Below are 21208 nucleotides of genomic sequence, written 5' to 3'. Positions count from 1 at the left end.
TCCTGTAGTGAACTCAAAATGTTTGATTTCAGTCATGTCATCTTTTTATTACAGCTCTTTGCTACCTGAATATGTTACTGTGACATCTTTGCAGCATTAGGCAAATGATGAAGAGTGATACATTAACTTCCAATTATAAAACCAGAAATCATGCTGTTTTTTTCTTGGATTTTATAAGGTTTTTAAAAACATTCAAGTGTGTTTTCTATATAATTAACTTCACCAATTTGGTTGCTGTTTGAAAATTTAAACTGAAGGAAAAGTATCAGTGCAATATGGGTACAAAATTTCTAGCAGGATCTGAATCAGTCTTGTTTTCTTCATTGCACAACTCTTCTGAAGGATCCATTCTCCAGTGGCCTCTTTTCATCTGCTAGTAACTTGCATCATGACACTAGACTACTCACATATTGAACTTCTTTGATTTTTTTTTCTCTTTCCAATAGCAAACACATACAGTAACTCCTGTTACGGGGACTGTGAACACCATAGAAATCGAAGCTCTTAAGAGACAAGCACTTGTGTCAGCAGGTATGTTCCTCTCAAGTAGAATTTCGTTTTAATTTGTTTTGTTTTCCAAACAGTTAAAGAAGCCCACTACTCAGTAACTCTTGAAGTACAGTTTTGCCTCACCTTGGAAATTGCCAGATCATCAGCCCTATCTATTGTGAATGGTGCTGTGTGAAGACTCCACTCACAATACATAGGACTGGATTTGGCAAGCATGGAAACACCGTTAGGTTGGTTATTCTGACTGAGAAGATTGGAGATGGCCAACTTGAAGTTAAAGGGTCTCTGCCCTTGGAGCATGTTCCTCATAAATGCTACACATGCATAGTAGTCGTAGCTTTCTGAGCTGATGTTGAAATCATGTGTAGTAGATTGCTTTGTAAAACTGAACCCATTCCATTATACCATGCCATAAATGGAATTTGAATATCACAGATTCGTCTAAGAGACCACGAATTGAAGTGGGCCGTCATGGGATGGTTTTTCAGCATCCGGGTGTGGCATCAGGAGTTCCTCTACAACAGCTAATGCCAACGGCACAAGGTACTGTGTCACCACATGCCAATTGCACATTAATTTAACACGGAGATGTTAGTGATGGGACTAGAAACTTGGGCTTCCAGCCTTCCAAGATCCTAGCCCCACCATATACTTCTCCATGTAAATTAATACTTGGTATGCAATGCCTGGTTTGTTTAAGGAGCTGAGTGACGGGCTCCAAAGGTGCATGTGGGCATGGAATACGTCACAGGTGCTGATGCAAAATGGCTAATCTGAGAATCCTGGAACTGAGCCAATGGTTTGTGAAAAGAAAACCTCCTAATTTGCAACATACATGACTTTTTTTTTTATTCACTAGTGATGCTAGATTTTAGAACACGTTAGAGTGAATGTATTAATAACTAAATATTATTTAGACTTGGTGCTGTTGTTTTAGGTAAAGTTCCTGTTAGCTCATCACCCTTTTTCTTTTTAAGTATAGGAAATTCAGAAGACATTTAATAACATGGTTTTTATAATAGCTGTGCTCCAAATTTAGTTCTAGTTCTGTGCATGACAAATCTTTGCTGTTTATTGTAATAGTGATTTACTTTGTGATTGTGATGTGGTATTTTCAAGTGCTGGTGTCTTGTGGCAAAGTAAGTAACAAATGGGTCTACCTGCAGTCGACTTCCTCATTATATTAGTAAAGAGCTTTGGAGCTTTTAATTTAATCTGTGTGTGCTTTCCCTTGCTTTGTAGGTGGGATGCCGCCCGCTCCGCAGACTGTGCAGCTAACTGGACAGAAGCAGAGTCAACAACAATACGACCCATCGAAGGGACCTCCTGTGCAGAACGCAGCAAGTTTGCATACGCCCCCACCACAGCTCCCTGGGCGCCTGCAACCCGCCAGTGTCCCCCTGACATCTCTCCCAGCTGCACTGCAGCTTCCGCAGCAGCAACCGCAGGTAGTGGAATCTCCAGCCCAGCCCCAGATTCAGGTGAAGATCCAGCCCCAAGGGGTACCCCTGGCTTCTGCTCCACTGCCAGCCCCACTTCAGCAGCAGGTGCCGCCAGCAATCCACGTGCAAGGACAGACACCAAGCCAAGTGTCACAGCCACAAGCTACAATACAGCAACAGGTATGTGAGCTTTATTGGGGGGGAAAAAAAGTCTGTTTCAATGCACAGAAAGAGATAACAATATTATCTTCCTCAAAGTGTGTGATTCTAATGTTTTTTAACTYCACTGGACAAACACACATAGACATAGCTTACAAGGAAAAATCCTTTCCTTAGAAAGATGCAAGCGTGCTTTTTTTAAACTGGATTTAAGTTAGGACATTATTACATTCCGCAGTAAAGCAGGCTTAGTCAGTATTGAATGCAAAGCAAATCGCTAATAAATGTGTTTCTTGGGCAGACTGTGACTCTGACACGACCATCTGCAGATCCAGCTCAGTCTTCTCAGCGTCTTACGGCAAACACGCTACCGCCTACCTCATCCATTGCGCCAGCAACCATCTCAGGCACCACGCCGCCTTACACGTACCCAGCACAAACAAACAGAACGTCTCCAGCAACTAACAAGTCATTATCTCCGATTGCCTCAAAACCCCCAGGCTTAGCAGTAGCAGCAGCAGCACCTAAAACACAAAGTCCAGCTCAGAATGCAGCRGTATTACCACAGGAAAACTCTCAAGACAAGCTTGCTGAGCAAGTAAAGCTGGTAAGATTCTTCTTCTTTTGGGCAGGGGGAAGGTATAAACAGTTACATGTTTGAGTTATGGAGCTGGGATGATTTCTGAGTATGGTGTTTAAAAAATTGTTCTACTGAGTTTTACTTTTAGCCAGAGGAAGTTAGAGAACTTAGTCACAGCAGCTACTTCAGCACTCTTTCTCCTTATGTCCGGTTWTTCAGGGCAGCTGCAATTATATTTATAACAAACTAGAGACATGTTGTTTTGCTAATTTACAGGAACTCCATAGGGAACTTGTTTTCTTTGAAAAATAAGAAGCGTTAGTAATGAAGATGTCTTCATCCTCTTTTGTGTTCTCTGTGGAGAAAAACAGCCACAATTTCAACTTAAAAAATAAGAATTATTTGATTGCAGTTTGCGTATGTCTCGTACATTGTGCTGCCCAGTGAACCTCTTTATTCTTTTATTATACTATTTGTAATACAAGTTAAGGTACTAAAATTCTATTTATGCATAAAGTTGAATTTAGCCTGGTGATTCCTACACTGATACAATATTCTGACTTGATTTGTATAATGTATGTGACATGTTACACTTTTTTCTATAAAGTATTTTGATGGAGTTGGAACAAACACTGTTTTTGTATTTGCCTACTATTGCAAGTGCATCAGGCAGTTGCTTTGTTAATGATATAACCCTTTTTTTTTTTCTCCTCAGGAAAATCAAATCCATCAGCGAATAGCAGAATTGAGGAAGGAAGGTTTATGGTCCCTGAGGCGACTTCCTAAACTCCAGGAGGCTCCAAGACCCAAATCTCACTGGGATTACTTACTGGAAGAAATGCAGTGGATGGCAACTGATTTTGCTCAAGAGAGAAAGTGGAAGATGGCAGCTGCTAAGAAGGTACTTGAAAAGCACATGCCCTTGAATCAAAGCAATTAATCTTGGTGTCATTCAACTTTGTACCAAAGCTATTTAAACATTTTTGTTTGTTTGTTTTTTCCCATGGAAAAAATGAGAGTAGAAAGCACTGATTTTTTTCTTAAAGGAGACCCTATATTGTTAGCTTTGGATAGTCTAGTATTTGGTGCTGAATAGATAATTGTACTGATCTAGGTGCAAATAATGGTTTGGGGTTTTGTGAACTTTGTTTCTCTTGAAATGTTCTTGAGGTAACCTAATTCAGTCTTTCTGGTATTTTAGATGGTAAGAACTGTGGCTCGTTACCATGAAGAAAAGAAACTTAATGAAGAGCGAGCTAAAAAGGAAGAACAGAATAAACTAAGGCGAATTGCTGCATCAATTGCTAGAGAAATAGAGTACTTCTGGTCTAACATTGAACAGGTAAAATGCTTGCTCTTTAATATTTGTGTATATCACTACTTTTTAATATTCATTATTTTATTTATATAAGTGCTTTATTAAACTTGATTTACATTTTAGGTTGTTGAAATAAAACTGCAAATTGAATTTCAAGAGAAAAGGAAAAAAGCTTTGAATTTAAAGAAAATTTCAAAGAAAGGTAATTGTATTTCATTTCATAAGAAATATGTTATAAATGCCTGTCTTTTTTCCCATAATTACACTGAATTGGAGTTTCATCTTATTGGCAATAGAATTGATGAATACTGTTAATAGATTCTGAACTATGAGTTATGATTTTGTTTGTTTTAGCTATGTTGTATTAAAAGTTTTTATGTTTTCTGTTGGGGGCAATTAAAAGTTAATATAAAATTGCTAAGTAGCTAATGCATACATCAAGTATAATAATTTTCCAGGATTTAAGGATACAAAACCTACTGAAGACCTTTTATTGGGAAGAGAAAGTGAAATGGTAAGCCTTCGTTTCTTAAAAACATCAGATTTAAGTTGGGGAAAAACAACTTAAAAAAAAAATGGGGACTGCTCTTTAGTCCTGAACCACTTGCCCTTCTGTAGCTGGTGTCCACATGCTGAAATGTCTCACTCGCCAAGCAGAATGCCTGCATCTGAATTTCCTGTTAGCAAAAAGCTCTAGCCTGTGTTATCAGGCAAACCACGATCTGGTACTGTCTGTGATAGTGTTAGTTTGTACTGGCCAGACCATGGTACAGCTTGTTTTATTGTTTGTTATTTTGTTTTATTTCCATGATGGGAAATACTGGTGGACATTATGTGTCTGTTTAGCTGCTGTCATTGCAAGGCACCTCTTGCTTTCTTTAAAAAAGAGAAATCAGTAGCTTTGTGTTCTGTGGTTTTAAACATTTCAATTATTTGATGCTAGGGTATGTCATCCTCTGGAAGGAAAAGAAAGGCAAGCACGTCTTTGACTGATGAGGAAGGTAAATCACTTTTCAAAATTGTGTATCCATAGAGCAGTATGTGACTTATATAATAAAACCCTGAAATCACTGATTTTCAGTCTGTTACTGCACGTACCAAATGCTTTTTCCAAACTAAATAGCAGCCCTCATCCACTGTTTTGCGAGATTGGATAGTAAACACAGGAAAATAAAATTTTCACTGGAAACAAACTCCCGTCATTGCTGTAAATTTTGTTTCTTTGCTCATTCCTTTGTTTCTCAAACTGTATGAGTAATTTAAAACTTTTTCTGATGTTTTCAGACAAGATAATCCATCTGTTCTAGTGACATTCTTGTGATAATTTGTGTGTCGTATTTCTGCCCCCCAAAATCCCTGTTTATAGCTCCAAAACAAATTATCTCTGGGGACCTTTGTCAGTTAACCTTTACACTTCAGGACAGCCTTTGTGCTTAGGCATGAGTGCTTTCACTTGTCTTTAAGGTACAGCTGCTCTCATATTTTCTTGTTTTCAGTGTGTCTCATGCTTTTTGAATCCTACTAGCGGGGTTAGGAGGTTACAAGCTTTCTGAAATACTGAATTGCTGAATTTCAGAATAATTAGAATGCCAGAGTGAGCATTTGTTTTGCTTTTAGTTGAAGACGAAGAAGAAACAATTGAAGAACAGGAAGCTAAAGAAGGAAATATAAACCACCAAATGGAATTGTCCAACCTAGCCAAAGAAGGTAGACACACAGCTTGCTGCTTCTTGGTGGGCTCTGAAATAACACGTGAACACACATAGCAGTTATTGTGTTTGTGAAAGCTGAATGCAGTCAGATGACCGATCACATAACCTGTATTTTTTTCTGTACAGGAAGTTGTAGCASTTAGTTAATGGAATGATGATGGATTCTCTGTACCCATGACAAACATTTTAAAAAACGAAGTGTATCTGATGGATTAAGTGGTGGTACTTGTCTGTCAGTGTAGTTAGTTATATCAGAACTCTAATCATGAGCAGTGCTCCTTTTTCCCAGTTAGGGATCTGTGGGGAAATGTGAAAATGGTGGGAACTGTTTTGAGGATTTCGAGGTTTTGTGGTCCACTTATTAAGCCTGAAAGTACCTTGAAGCGTGGATCCTGGAGATATAAATACTGGAAAGAGACTTTTAGGGATGACAGTGCTCCAGCCAGCAGTTCTTTTGCACTAGAAACAAGCACTTTGCAGAGCTTGATGGCAGAGTATCCCRTTGGGATCAGTTCAGTTATCATGCTAAAAACACGGCTCATTTTCAGTGGCAGGATTCCCGATAAGCTCCGCCTGCTCAGCAATCAATAGTCATTTTCACAATTCATTTGTTTGGTCTGTTTGTCAGCTTAGTGGCTGCAGCCAGCTGGCTGGCTGGAAGCTTTACAACTGTTGGCCAGTCAGCCAAGTTCCTAATGAGGATATTTCCTGATTCATTGGTCAACAACAGCTTGTACATTCCTGCCTCAACAGACCAAACAGGCGGTCATGAAGATGCTCTAGTAGAGTTGAAGTCTCTTTTTGGAGACTTCAAAATCTTTGGTTATCATTTAGCCACTCACATTTAATGTCCCAACCTTTCTAATCGCTGTCTTACAGTTGATTTACATAGTGAGTTTATAATATAGTCGGAAACAAGCTGGATGAGCAATTAGTTACACTGCAAGCCTCAGTGTAAAGTGAGWGTTCTCCATAATCCCCATCTTTAAATAAAATACTTACCTAATAATTACCTCTTCAATTAACATGTGAGACTAGTGTATTATGTAAGAGTGAAGGATATCTTGACAGCAAGCACGTTGGCGCTGATTGTAACAAGAGTTAGATCATTTTAAACTTACCYGCTTTACTGATGTCCAGCTGAATTGCCTTTGGATGATTTGCTGAAGATGTATGAAGGTGCCTTTGCAGAAAACTTTCACTGGCCCCAGCCTAAGCCTGACAGTGAAGAGGACAGCAGTGAGGAAGGTAGGTTATTTTTGTTTAGAAGACAGTCCTGACATATGGGTTGAAATAAATTGATTGATCTTGATCTCTTTTAGAAAGACAGTTTGTACTAGAGGGAAAAGTTGTGTTTTAAATTATTTTAGCTGCAGAATAATGTTCTGTGCAGGAATGAATGGAAAGTACAGTGGAATAAGTGTTAGAAAACTTAGATTTATTCCTGATTTTGCCTTTCTTCTTTTTTTTTTGATAATCATCTGTGAGTATTTTTTTTCCTTTTATTTCATTTCTCAGTGAGTGAAAGGAGGATAATATTTGCCTGTTTTAAAATCATGACGTGTGAGAGATTCTCAGGAATGGTAGTGAGCCATAGAAGAGTCTCTCTACACTGAATAGAGCAGCATACTTCATTGCTAGTTATTATTACACATTTGCCATCTGTTCTGTAGTAATGTAACGATAGAATTGTAGACTGGAGGGTAGATTTGAAATAAGAGAGAGGACCTCTTAGAATTTGTAAAAAGCTAATGATCCTGTTAACCTAGCTAGTGAATATCCAGAGCATCTTCCTGGGTTTAAGCTCTTTTTATTTCAAGACCATACMGTTATTTTGAAAAATTAGCTACCTCTTTTTAGGTCCCTATCTGAATTCTAGCCATCTCAGTTCCTTTGTATAACTTTTTTTAAACTGGCGTTTATTTAAAATACCTGTGTAATTTTTCTCTCTCATAGAAATGGAAGACCATATCTCTGATAGAGAGAGTCCTCAGAAAGAAGTTGTCCTCATAGACTCGCTTCTCAGCATTGACCAGTACAAGGGTATAGACAGATCAAGTCCCCCAAAGAAACATATGCGTGACATAGCAGAAGTTGCTGCTGCAGCAGAAATGCTGCTTCCTAAAGGCAGTGCAAGGATAACAACAGCGGTAAAACTCCTTGTTTTCTGCTCCTCTCTGCATTCGTTTCTACATAAAGAATACCTTGATTTAGCAGATTTTTAACAGCAAATTAACAGTAAATGTTTTTCTAGTTACTGAACTGTAAAATAGGTAGGCTTTATGATACTGTTCTTGAGTTTACATCAGAAAAAAGATTATCAATTCATTCTCATTTCAGGTAAAATATAATACTCCATCCCTTTTGTACGGGCATCTCAGAGAATATCAGAAGATTGGGCTTGACTGGTTAGCAAAGCTCTACAAGAAGAATCTCAATGGCATTCTGGCAGATGAGGCTGGGCTTGGCAAGACAGTGCAAGTGATCGCCTTCTTTGCACACTTAGCTTGTAATGAAGGTAACTTAATTTCCCTCTCATAATTTTAGATGAGTGCTGTGCCAGCATTATCTCTGTGAATTGTAGCCTTGGGTCAATTTTATCTCTTGTTTTGTTTCAGACATTAGTCATTAGGATAGCTCTATTTGTACTGTTATCGGGTCTCTCTTTTGACAATGAATTTAGTACTCTGCACTTAAGAAAATCAGGGGAAAAGATAAGTAAAGGAAATTATCTTGAGTCTCTTCTATTATTAACTGCTGTGCTTTACCTGCTGTAGGTAACTGGGGTCCTCATCTTGTTGTTGTGCGGAGCTGTAACATACTGAAGTGGGAACTGGAATTGAAACGCTGGTGCCCAGGATTGAAAATTCTTCTCTACTTTGGTAGCCAAAGAGAACTTAGGGCAAAGAGACAGGTAGGTATTGTATTTTGCAAGTGTTACACCACTGGAGTTTGCATTTTACATGGTGATAATCTTTCCTTAAGCTGCATTTATCTTAGTGCTCCTTCTATCTTGATGGGATATAAGAAGTTTTTAAGAGTATGAGTTGCTTGCAGAGATATTCACATCTATTAGTTCTGGATTTTCAAAGGTATTTTTGGAACTCACTTAGTCTTGAACAATACCTACAGTACTTAATCTGCTTTCTGAGCCAGCTGTAATTCAGAGACCAAGACTGTCTTATAAAATATGAACSGTAGTTTGGGCCATAGTATCTTTTCCTTCCTGTACAGAACACTTAGTAAGATACCTGAGAGTTCTGCTTTAGCTTTTCTGTCTCACTCTTTTCTCTCCTTTTCTGTAGGAGTGGATGGAACCCAACAGCTTTAATGTGTGTATCACTTCCTACAAACAGCTGTTTAAAGGCCACCCAGCATTTATGAAAGTGCGGTGGAAATACTTAATAGTAGATGAAATGCAACAAATAAAGAATATGACAGAGAAGCACTGGGAGGCACTTTTCAGTCTCCGAAGGTACGGAGTAGAGCCCTTCCCAATTGTCAAGTGTGTTTTTTTTTGAACTGTATAGTAACTTATTTTTGAATTGCCCAAATTCCTGTGCTTTTTACCAATGCTCAGTAACTAGAGTTACCCCTTGTAGCTCTAGTTAGCAAGTTCAGAGATATGCTCTGCATTTCATGGTTGTAGCTAACATACCACTTGAATTCTTTTTTTGTGTTACTCTGAGCTTCCAGAAAGATTCCCCTTTATGTTGTGGTACTTTGCATTGAAGAAGCTAGCTTGATGGTGTAATATAGTAAAAAATATTTATGGTAGATTCAGCTTATTTTGACACTGTATATCTGACAATCCCAAGACTACAATAGCTGTAATGTTTGAATATTGATTTCTTTTTGAGAATGGTGCTATATCTAGGTGCTATATTGGTTAAAAATATTTTCTTATTTTTCACAGTCAACATCGTTTGCTTCTGATAGACACTCCTTTGCATAACACATTGATGGAGTTGTGGACCATGGTACATTTTCTGATTCCAGGAATTTCCAGACCTTACCTGGATTTTCCAGTAAAAGCAGCTAATGAGGAGAACCAGGATTATTGTCATAAACTGGTCATCAGATTACACAGAGTATGTTGTTGTTTTTTTTTTTCATCTTCCTTAACTCAGTAGTTCAGCTGATTCACTTTTAAAATTTATGACCCTTCTTACTGTTTTTTTTCAGTTCAAAGAGGAATTTCTTCTGTAAGCATAATTTTACACTAGCAGAAGAGCATGGATAAGTTCATTTTAAAACTAATACATGGCTTAAATTTTGAGGCATCATATGCAGAAATTAAAGAACAAATAATACTTAAACAACTGTGTGGGTAGCAGTGTAATTGCTKGTCATATACGAGGTTTATCATATTAAATTGCTGTTGTAAAGCTGCATCTTTGAAGTGAGAGAATTTTTTTCCTCTGTTTTGAAATGTTTCAGATGATTCAGCCATTTATTTTGCGAAGATCAAAGAGAGATGTTGAAAAGCAGCTRACAAAGAAATACGAACATGTTCTAAAGTGTCGTCTTTCCAATCGACAAAAAGCAATGTATGAAGATGTCATATTACAACCAGGGTAAGGACTTAAACAGTAAATGAAAAGCATTCTCATTTTTGATGTTTAAGCATAAAGAATTGTCATGATTGGGTGTGTTTTGATATTTTTCTGATATTTTTCCATCAAGACTAGTAAATAAAATAAAATTACATTGTAAGCTAAAAATATAAGTTAGTGTTGTTATAAAGCCTAATGGCAAACATGCATTTAATCCTAGAACCTTAAAATCAAGTTATAATGGTCAATATCGTCGTTATTTTGTTTTAGCATTTGCAGAGGTCGTCTTTATTACGTAAAGTCTAAAGTGTTACCCCCCTTTTACCTGTGCTGTACAATCAAGTGGTTTGTGACAGCTGGAGGGATGAAACAGAAACAAAAAATGTTTGTAGARCAACAGGGAGCCGGTTAGGTTGTTCCTAACTTTAGGGTAGCTCTGGTCTCTTAAGCTTTTTTACTACAGTGCTGCTTAAATATTCTGGAAAGACCTATATAAGAACTGAGCTTATTTGAAGATTTTTGTGTAACACACCACCCTTAAGATTCTAACCTTACTGATTTAAGGGCATCTCTTTATGACTTTATAAAATCTATACTTAAATTGATGTATTTCTATACAAATTATTTGATAGAACTCAAGAAGCCCTCAAAAGTGGACACTTTATCAGTGTCCTGCATGTCCTGATGCAGCTGCAAAGGATTTGTAATCATCCTGATCTGATAAACCCTCGACTCTCAAGTACCTCTTTTGTATCAGAAACTCTGGAATACAGAACTGTGTCTTTGGTACTCAGTGCCCTAGAAAAGGATATTTGGAAAGTGAGTAAAAAGTATTTATTTTTTCCTTAATGTCCTTATACAATTTCATTATTTAATATTCTTTTATTATACATCATCAGTCTATCTGAAGTTTATAAATAGAAAGAATGCATTATTCCATAGCCATACATACCAAGTGCATACTTTCTTAATCTCTCTGGATAGTGGTTTGAGGTTTTCAAGTGGTTCATARTCAATAATTTTTCATAAACTGTGTGGCTGAAGAGATTCTAGCTTTGCTTTGCACCATATCCATTTCCTCCGGATTTTTCCTGCATCAGATACACTCTGGGTAGCACAGTGCATATTTATTGGGTTCTATAATTGGATGCTTTTTGAGTTTGGCATTCAAGCTCCATACTCAACAATCACATTCTGAGAGTTCAGACTTGTTTTTTTAGAAATCATGGTTTAAAAGAATTGTAAAATAGTGACTAGCTTTGATTTCTGTAAGACTGACTAATTATTGCAGTTAGGTTTCTTCCTATTCTGATGCTTAAAATGGGTCTACCRGCCTAAGATATGTTTCCAAAACTTTTAGACAGTTTTTGCTAAATACAGAAAGTAAATCCCATGTAGAACATGGAGAATACTTAATTGTATGTATCATCCTATTGTATGTATCATCACGTAAAATAGCAAGTCATGTTTTACAATGCTTGTAGGAATCAGAYCTGTCCCTCTTTGATCTGATTGGAGTGGAAAACCGAATGACTCATTATGAAGCACAAACATTGCCAAAACAAAAGGTCACTAGAAAACTCATTGAAGAGATCTACAGCTCCCCTCCACCACCACCCAGGCCCACCTCAGTGAAGCTCAAACCAAACAGGTATGTACAGCTGATATAATCACATCAGATGTATGAAGTTTTATAACTAGATTTTTAAGAATGTTTCTCTCTTATGGAATTAGCGACCTCAGAATAATGTAGAGCTGTTTTTTCTGATGGAAAAAATAGCTTTATGATGGTCTACAGGGACTATTTCTGGAAATGATATGAGGGCTCCATTATTATTCTAGATTATTGGATAGATCATTTAAGCCATCTTCAGCATTTTTAATTCTTCCTGTGAATGCAACTGAATGCATTGGAGTATTTTCTTTCTGAAGCTTAACAAACTGRTTTTGTGGAATTTATGTAGGCTAAACTTTTTGAAGTGAGTCTTAACCAACTTTATTAGCCAACTGAATGATCAGCTGGAAGTTCTGAAGAGGCCTTAAAAGAACCTCRTTTTGGTTGTTGATTTCTGCAGTCTAGGCTTTGCAAATGTGATTTTTTKTTTGTTTGTTTGTTAAGTATTGCTACTACTTTTGAAATTTAGTTAGTAAAGCCAAATATATTTTGTTGATATAGATGTTCTTATATGATTCTGTGAAACTGTAGACTTGATTACCTTGTGAATATACAACTGTGATAGCCTGACATGTATTCTACTAAAAAAGCATTGACAAATTTTTCTGTTTTCCACTTGATGGCTGTCAGCATWCAATTTTAAAAGCCAAATTATGATCTTAGTATAGGTTTTGACTTTCTTATTCTCTTCAGGTTGTTTCAACCAGTTCAATACGGTCAGAAACCTGAGGGCAGGACGGTMGTTTTTCCAAGTACTCAAGTACAACGCACAGTGACCACAGCAACGGTAACTCAACAGGGACAAGTACGAGGCAGATCACCTATTGCTACAGTTTCTTCAAATCAAGGTAAGAGAATTTATGCTGTTCTAACTATATAAGCTTCTGAATTTGCAGATACAAGTTAGTCTGTTAATGGAAGTCTCTTTTTCCSTCTAGCTTAATGGTCTAGAATACTAATGGCTTATAAATACCAACAAACTAATTGCCAGTACGTTTTCCCGCTAGTTTGTCTAGTTTGTTCTGCCAGTATAATACAAAACTAAGCTTTGTATAACCTAACTGATAACGTATAGAAGAAATACGGGGCAGTTGGTATTTAAGCCCAAATCATGTGTAATGTTCTGTCAAACATCGGAATTTACCGTGATTTTGTGTATTTATTTATCCTTTATACAATGCTTGCCGAATATATAATGTTATAAAAATAAGATGGAGTTATAGACATGGATTAAAATTCCGGTATGTAAGGAAAAGCTATTCCTGTAGTCATTTTAATACCCTCTCGGAAGGTTTCTTTTTAATGCAGGTTGCTTAATAAAAGACCGGAGAATTAAAAAAAAAAATAAAAAATAAAAAACAAGCCTCTAACAGCTTGCCCACACAACCCTTATCGATTGCAGCCGCAGCAGCACAGTTTCAGACAACTCAGGCTTCCAGCAGTGCTCCAAGACACCCGCCAGCAGCGACCTTCACCACAGCAGCCGGCAGTGCCACTGCTGGGAAACCGCGGGCTCAGACCTCGGCGCAGGCCGCCCAGCTGGGCCAGCCCCAGCCCCAGCCCCCCTCGCACACCGTCCAACAGAGTGTGCTGCCCCAGAGGCTGGTACTCACCTCTCAGGCCCAGGCACGGTTGCCTAGTAAGTGGCCTCCCCTTTCAAGGTTTCTCCCACCTCTTTACTCCAGCGAGGTTAAGTTACTAGGCACCCTAAAAATGTGTACAGAATCGTTGTTTTTTTTTCACTCTTCTGATTAGCCTTGTTCACTGCGTTGCTTCTCTGACCAAGGAAAATCGAGAATTGGATAAGAAACAATAGAATTGCTGTGGACATACATTAGCGGTGTCAACTTAATCTCCTACTTCTGCATGTTTCTTCTGCTGGCGAGACTTCCTTCCGACCAAATGTTTTAGCTCTCCTAATTATTCCTTTCGTATTAAACACTAATCCATCTGCTAAAGGCCTCTCGCGCAGCGAGGAAAGTCGCTACTGTCAGGCAGAGAAAAGCAATGAGGCTCTTTGCTTTAAGGTTGTATGTGCACTGCCTATTAGCATGTGTATAGAGTACTGAGCACTGATGTATTAATTTTATCTCTGGGGTAATGCACTGCCTTTACAAAAGCTAAATTTTCATGCCAATATTTTCTCAGCATTGTAATAGTTAATGCCAAATGCCTCTAACCTTTCTGCATTTGAAGCACAAAAAACTTGGTCCTTGTCGTTTTAAAGCTTTTTGGTTTGTCTAAGTGCAGATTGCTTAATATAAATCACGCTTCATCAGCAAATTTTCATCTTCAGACAATTTAAAAATGTGTTTTTATATTACTGTATGGGTGAAGAGGATTTGTATCTTCCTTAAACCTTTCTTGATGCTCTTGAAAAGGCAGTGGAAATCACTTTAGTGTCTCTACTTGTTCTGTTACAAAGTGTCACATGAGTTTTCAGGTAGCTCTTAACCCTTCCTGCTAATGAAAGTAAAGTTATAACTTCTAAAATGTTGGTGGTAATAGATTTTAAACAATCAACTTTCTTTCCAGTTGGTCCAACAAATACAGAAAACAATACCTGCTTAACTTTTATATGACACTTTTGATGCACTAAGTATAATTATGCATGGAGGGCGCTTCAGCACCAGTTTACTAACCAAAACATAGAATTGTGAATACTGAACAACAACCTCTCCCTTTTTGTGATTTTAATGCTTGTTTCCCTCTTTAACAGGTGGAGAGGTAGTAAAAATAGCCCAGCTGGCTTCTATAGCAGGAGCACAAGGCAGAATCGCTCAGCCAGAGACTCCTGTAACACTGCAGTTTCAAGGGAACAAGTTTACTTTGTCTCATAGCCAACTTCGCCAGCTCACTGCAGGGCAGCCCCTGCAGTTACAAGGTACTTACAACAGGGAGATTTCCAACGCTTAGAATGCTCTCTTTTCAGTAACTTAATTTTGAGGAGATTTTTTTCTTTCCTCCGCTATTTCTCCCGTTCTGCTCTGTTTGTGTGTGAGGTATAAAAGGAGCTGGCTCTCACTTGAAACGTAAATTCATATCAAATGTATGAAAGATAGAGTTACTTTATTTTTGTGTATTGTTTTAGTATTTTATTATTGAATATGCACCTGCGTATGTTATATGTAAGGGTTTTATTTATATGGTTAAAATAAACTGAAGTGTTATTTTTAGATAAACTACTTGATGAGCAGAAATAGACAAAACTGAGGATATTCTTAATTTATTGCTAGAGATCACTAGTGATTCCTTACCACTCTGCCCAGTCTAATGTATATATTTTTAACACCTCCATTGCAGGAAGTGTTCTTCAAATTGTTTCAGCACCAGGTCAGCAGTATTTGAGACCTCAGGGTCCAGTTGTCATGCAGACGGTTTCCCAAGCTGGAACTGTTCAGAATGCTCTGAATGCTTTAGGAAACCAGCATCAAGCAGGTGTGCCARCTTCCACAGCAGTGACACAGCAAGGTAGGTGTTCTAGCCTGAAGAAATGTCTCTATTACCTGCTTTATCAAATCACATTGCTGTGTATTCYAAAGTGTTACAGACAGCAATTCTGAAAGTTGAAGTCAGAAGCAGGGTGTACTATGAGAGAAATTTTATTCTTTCTGACTAGTGATTTGCGAGTAATTAAGACTTATAGTTAGTTAGTAATTTTTAGTTCAAAATTGGGAGAACTTGTAGTCATATTATTTAGAATTTCTTTTTCCTCTATCTTAGATTTTTTTGAGAAGAAGTGAATTTGAACTATTTTGCTTCTCCTTTCAAATAAAGATCTAGGTGATATTTCTTATACTAAAAAGAAAAGTCCCTTGATTTTCTGTGTTTTTTTTGGACATAGATTTTGCTATTACCTAATTTTCTTTGCTTTCCCATTTAGTCAAGCCACTGTCTTCCCTTTCCCTCTGTAAATAGTGCTTGAACAGATTTGTCTGTTGCTGCTGAAAATGTGTCCAGTTTCTTGCTTAAAAACACAACTAAGTTGTTGATCAAAAAACAGTAGAGATATTGCTGTCTAGGCTGCATTTATAACAAAAATGATGACAMATGTAATGCCAGGATTTTGTTCACTGCAAAGGGCCATCTGCTRCAATTGTCTCTGGATACAAACCAGTCCCTTGAAACAGCCCATTACTGCTTCTGTTTGATGTATTGTCGTGCCCTTGGAATTTATATTTAACTTTCTTAAGAGTAAACATCACATCATCTAAAGGCTATTTAAGCTGATAATTTTTGTGCACTGGTGATTATGAAGTTTCTGCATATAAAAAAACAAAAATGAAAACAATATTGAAAAGATATAAACAGTAGGTTTATTCTCAGTTTGTCTTGCAGGTAGAACTGCCGTTAGTAGTTTGTCAGCTGGTGAGATAGGAGCAGCATTAAAGCCAGTTCCTGCACATGGACAGTCGCAGGTACTTCACTTCATTTTCCTGTGTAAAAACAACTTTTCAGGAACAATACTAAGTCCATGAATTAGTTGGAAGGTTTGATAACTTGATTTAGTTGCACCTATACTATAATCAGGTGTTTCAGGTTGACAAGTCTGATGCATTGTCATTTATAATCCCTGCATAAATTTAAGTTTGGTGTGTAAATTCCACAGCAGCCAACTGACTGTTTGTGCTGTAATGACAGATAGATTTTTATAACTGGGCTATATCATAATTATGTAGTAATGCATAAATAATGGAATCATTGGATTCCCTTATTTTCCCTTTCCTTCATTTATATATATGTAAAATGATTTTAAGTTGATAACCTATAAAATGTCGAGAAAACTCAAATATATRTTAAATTACACAAGAAATTGCACCTTATTATTGGGTCCAAATAGTTGTTATGATCTAGCATGAATGATGGTGATATAAAGAACACATTACTGTCATCCTGCTAGTTTCATTTTAAAGGAATTCAAACTCCTAAGTGATCACCATAAACAGCTAATATTTTTTTCACCTTTCTTTTGGGGAAGGAAACTTACGAGGAAAAGAACCGGCTTCTGAAGGAGCGTTTGGACCGAATATTTTCTGGCAATGAACGTCGTTGTTCAAAAGCCCCCGTTTATGGCAAAGACCTGCTGAGCATTTGCTCCTTGGCTGGTGAAAGGAAGCTCCCTCGGCTGTGTTCCTGTGAAGATAACAGCTGGAGGTGGGCTGGCTCTGTGGACTGTTGCCTTTCTTCAAGTGCCTCCGGAGGCCCAAGCGATCCCTTGCAGGAATTGATCCTGACTTTGGTTCAGCAACTAGATTCTTTAAAGGATGTTGTTAACAGGTAACGTGTGACTGCTTCATACTTAYATTTAGTTACCTCCTAAACAGCTCTTTTCAAAGTAGCTCAAAARTCTTGTTTCTCTTTATTAGCTTGTTTAATTTGGATCAATTTATTTAACAATAAGTGATGCACAGTRTGAACATTAAAATAGCAATCTTAAGAAGCATGATATCCTTAAAATAGCAGTGCTCAGTGCCTTATTTCTAAATTCAGGTCCAAATTCAGCTGATCTGCTTCACCTTGCATCCCCAGCCTTTGAATTTACTTTTGATTCGATATTTCTGAATGCTTGGATCCAGCCAACAAGAATTTAGGCGTGGAGATCTGGGCAAAAGTTAGTTTAGCTAAAGCTGGTATTTAATAGATTGTATGTAGAGCAAATCACTGCAGTGCCTTGGGAGCATGCAATGCAAGTAGAAGAACTTTTTTGAATTGTCTTTATTAAGTCTGGTATGATGCAGTTGTAGTTGAGCTCTAGTCACTGAATTCAGTGATCACAATGCAAACAGCTTAACAGAAGCTATCATCAAAGCCGATAGAAAAAAAGAGAAAAAGAGAAAAAGAGAAAACACCAACACTTACTTTGAAGATAGGCAGCAGCTTACTTGTAGCATTAACAAAGGATATCTAAGGTGTTTAGGTAATAGTGAGGTTGTCACTGACAGGCTGAAAATTATTGCCACGGATGGTCATGTTGTACATTATTTCTTGACCCAGTATTTGCTTTTATGCTTTTCGCAGGGCTCTCTTTGTATTGCCAGCTGCAATTGCTGCTCCCCCATGTTTGTATGTAGCAAATCCTCCCCCTTCATACAGTCACAGGTTGAAACTCCTTAAGCACAATCTTAAGCAGAAGGCAGCTCCACACTTGCATCAGTTGCAACAGATCACAGCTCCGCACTTGCTGCAGTTCCCTGACCTTCGGCTGGTGCAGTATGACTCAGGTAAAGGAGGACATTTAGTGGCAATATTCTGGTCATTTTCTGCCTTGCAGCAAGTAACCATTATTGTTTATCTTTTTATCTTTTTTTTTTTTTTAAATGCAGGGAAATTAGAAGCTCTTGCTATTTTGCTTCAAAAATTGAAATCTGAAGGGCGCCGTGTGCTGATTTTATCACAGATGATTTTGATGTTGGACATATTGGAGTTGTTCCTGAATTTCCATTTCCTCACATTTGTGAGGATTGATGAATACGCTAACCACGAACAGCGGCAGGTAAGTTCACTCTAGCACTTGTTTGCATCTAGGATAAGAAAATGTACCTTGTTTCTTACCCATTTGAAACACTGGGGTTTTTTTTCCTCTTCTTTTTATTAGCTATGGTGAATTTATTTTATTGTACGGTTTTACTTACTGTCTACTTTTATTGCCTTTATGTAGGAGCTGATGAAAAGTTTCAACAGGGACAAGCGCATTTTCTGTGCTATCCTCTCCTCTCATAGTCGTTCCACTGGCGTCAACCTCGTCGAGGCAGATACTGTTGTGTTCTATGACAACGACTTAAACCCRGTGATGGACGCAAAGGCTCAGGAGTGGTGTGACAGAATTGGGAGATGTAAAGATATCCATATATACAGGTGATGCTTGCAGATAAATGRCTTTTCCTTAAATAAGGTTGKTTTTTTAAACTGGAAGTAGTAGCTGTGGTTTTTGGTTGGTTGGTTTYTTTTTTTTTTTTTTTTCCAGAATTAAACAAAAAAACTAACCCCCCCCCCCAAACCATCATATTTTACAAACTCGTTGTTATTCTCTGCAGGCAATTTCTCTTTTGGCTTCTGAATACTCTTTTGAAATTGGCTTATCAAGTTTTCTGATTTTCATTTAGACTTGTCAGTGGTAATTCTGTAGAAGAGAAGCTTTTGAAAAATGGCACAAAGGATTTGATCAGAGAAGTAGCTGCTCAGGGAAATGATTATTCCATGGCCTTTTTAACACAGGTAAGTTAATATTCAAAATATGTTCTAAATGTGTGGTTTTACCRTTTATTAAAAATTTACTGTAAATGCATTTGAACTGGGATTTGATAGATAAGCATATAAGATTCCATGATTGCTTTAGCTTGGCTGTTAATATTTGAGAGACTGTGACACTATCTGTTAATGATGTTATTTGCACAGTGATGCAAAACTATCCTTCTTGCGACTTAAYGTGTTCTGACTTTTATCTGGCTAGAAAATTCTGTAGACCTTGCAAGTGTAAAAGTTGCAACAACTTTAAAAATGTGAAATATAAAGCTCAGTGGCATAGGCTCACYGTTGCTGGTCTAAGGGTTCAAATGATGTTGGCTGCACTGGTGAAGCTAGTCCATCCTCTTCTGCCATTGCTGGAATGACAGTGCCAGAGGGTAAAGCATGTATATCTGATACAGAGAGTTATAAATCCTCTGCTAACTGTATTCTGGCTGTATAGTGCTACAAGAGAAAATTATAGAACAGACAGGGGGCAATGTTCCRTTTATAATAGATATTACTGCATTAGATTATAAAGTTTGTTTTTCCTTTAGTCAGTATATGGTTTATAAGAAAATTAAAACAAAGGAAAACAAAACCAGAATAATCGTGGAACATAATTCTCTTTTCTTCTTCTAATTACCAAGCAAACAATTCAGGAGTTGTTTGAGGTTCATTCTCCTATGGAGGATTCTGGATTTAGAGTGAAAGCAGARGAATTTGTAGTACTTTCTCAAGAGCCATCTCCATCAGAAAACATTTCACCTAAAGTTGCAAGACCATTTATAGAGGTAATTAATTAACACATAAATTAGTGAGGAGGGAAGATACAGCAATATGAATTTTTTATTAAACAGATGTATCTTTTTTTATTCGGCTAAATTCTATCAGTGTTTTCTGATAGCTTGATTTCCTTTTTTTTTTCCTTATAAAAATTACAAAAGTACATTATTGAATAGTGTGCTTTTTTGGGGACTCTTTATCCTGCTTCAGGAGAGATTTATTGCAAACATTTGGGTTGGACTTTAGTGAACTTCTCTTCGGGTTTCTTTCCACATTTTTTGAAGTTTACTTTTAAAATATGTGTTTTTGAAAGGCCCTCAACAGTATTGAACAAGAGAATGAAGAGTCAAATGATCACATACAAGAAATAGGTCCTGAATCAAGCACTGAACCTTTAATATCAGAACTCTGCGAGACAAAATACAATGAAGAAACCTCACAGCTGCAGGAATTAATTGCTATTGTGGATCAGGTACCCTGCCTTTCCATGAATATTTGGCTAAAAAATAATGTATAGTTCAAATATATCAATTTCTTTGCAGTCTTGCCTTACAGAAACTTTATTTTCTATGGATTTTATACTCCTCCCAAAAAAATAATGGGAAATCTCCTACTGACTTAAGTTGTTAAGACATTTGAAAGGGAGATTAATCTCAAGGAGAGCCTTAAAGCATTCTCCTTTGGTCACTTTTCTTTCTTTTTATCGGTAATACTAACTACTTTTTCCTTAATATGTTCTCTCAGCTTACTCCAATTGAGAAGTATGCAATGAATTATTTAGAGCTCTTCCACGTTTCTGCTGAAGAGAATGAGCCAAGTTTGAATGAGGTAAAACAACAAGCCTCTCTATTCTGTGTTCTTCTATCACAATAMAGACTAGCAGAGAGATATTTTCAATGTGAAGTGGAAATCCCTCCAAGGACAGTGGGTATTTTGTAAGCACTTCTGAGTGTGCTTGCTTTGCATAGTATATTTATTAAGCACCAGAATGCCTTACAGGAAACTCATCTCCTTGTGTTTATCGTGTTTTAAGGAGGTGTAAGTTCTTAATTTATATTTATAAAATAAGAATGGCATTCTTCAGCTAGGCAATTATTTGTTGTACTTAATTGATAGCAGGGAAAAAAATTTCACTGAGGCTGCTCATTTGAGAAAGGTGAGCATGGATATCCATTTGTGCAGTTAGGTTCTAGTTGTCTTTATTGTTTAACTCAACTTCTGAGTTTRTATTTTGAAGATTTAAATA

General features: G+C 37.2%; 1 protein-coding gene across 1 annotated transcript in view; it reads left to right on the top strand.

Annotated features, from left to right (window-relative positions):
* The window catches only part of EP400 (E1A binding protein p400), a 40025-nt gene that overhangs the window by 6711 nt on the left and 12106 nt on the right, over positions 1 to 21208 (top strand). The window contains 30 exon segments of the mRNA XM_026037558.1: positions 447 to 531; positions 1753 to 2132; positions 2413 to 2718; positions 3407 to 3592; positions 3893 to 4033; positions 4133 to 4217; positions 4909 to 5010; positions 5627 to 5716; positions 6862 to 6969; positions 7678 to 7871; positions 8062 to 8239; positions 8499 to 8635; positions 9027 to 9196; positions 9638 to 9812; positions 10162 to 10298; positions 10910 to 11096; positions 11762 to 11928; positions 12646 to 12800; positions 13355 to 13591; positions 14672 to 14836; positions 15256 to 15423; positions 16279 to 16370; positions 16931 to 17229; positions 17971 to 18173; positions 18276 to 18445; positions 18611 to 18807; positions 19056 to 19167; positions 19827 to 19970; positions 20276 to 20434; positions 20707 to 20790. Of these exon segments, the coding sequence (XP_025893343.1) occupies positions 447 to 531; positions 1753 to 2132; positions 2413 to 2718; positions 3407 to 3592; positions 3893 to 4033; positions 4133 to 4217; positions 4909 to 5010; positions 5627 to 5716; positions 6862 to 6969; positions 7678 to 7871; positions 8062 to 8239; positions 8499 to 8635; positions 9027 to 9196; positions 9638 to 9812; positions 10162 to 10298; positions 10910 to 11096; positions 11762 to 11928; positions 12646 to 12800; positions 13355 to 13591; positions 14672 to 14836; positions 15256 to 15423; positions 16279 to 16370; positions 16931 to 17229; positions 17971 to 18173; positions 18276 to 18445; positions 18611 to 18807; positions 19056 to 19167; positions 19827 to 19970; positions 20276 to 20434; positions 20707 to 20790 (5013 nt within the window).

This window comes from Nothoprocta perdicaria, unplaced genomic scaffold (assembly GCF_003342845.1).
Source record: "Nothoprocta perdicaria isolate Ctin4 unplaced genomic scaffold, notPer1 scaffold_2, whole genome shotgun sequence".
Classification (NCBI taxonomy): Eukaryota; Metazoa; Chordata; class Aves; order Tinamiformes; family Tinamidae; genus Nothoprocta; species Nothoprocta perdicaria.
Note: the sequence above shows the minus strand (reverse complement) of the source record. Positions and strands in the feature narration are given on the sequence as shown.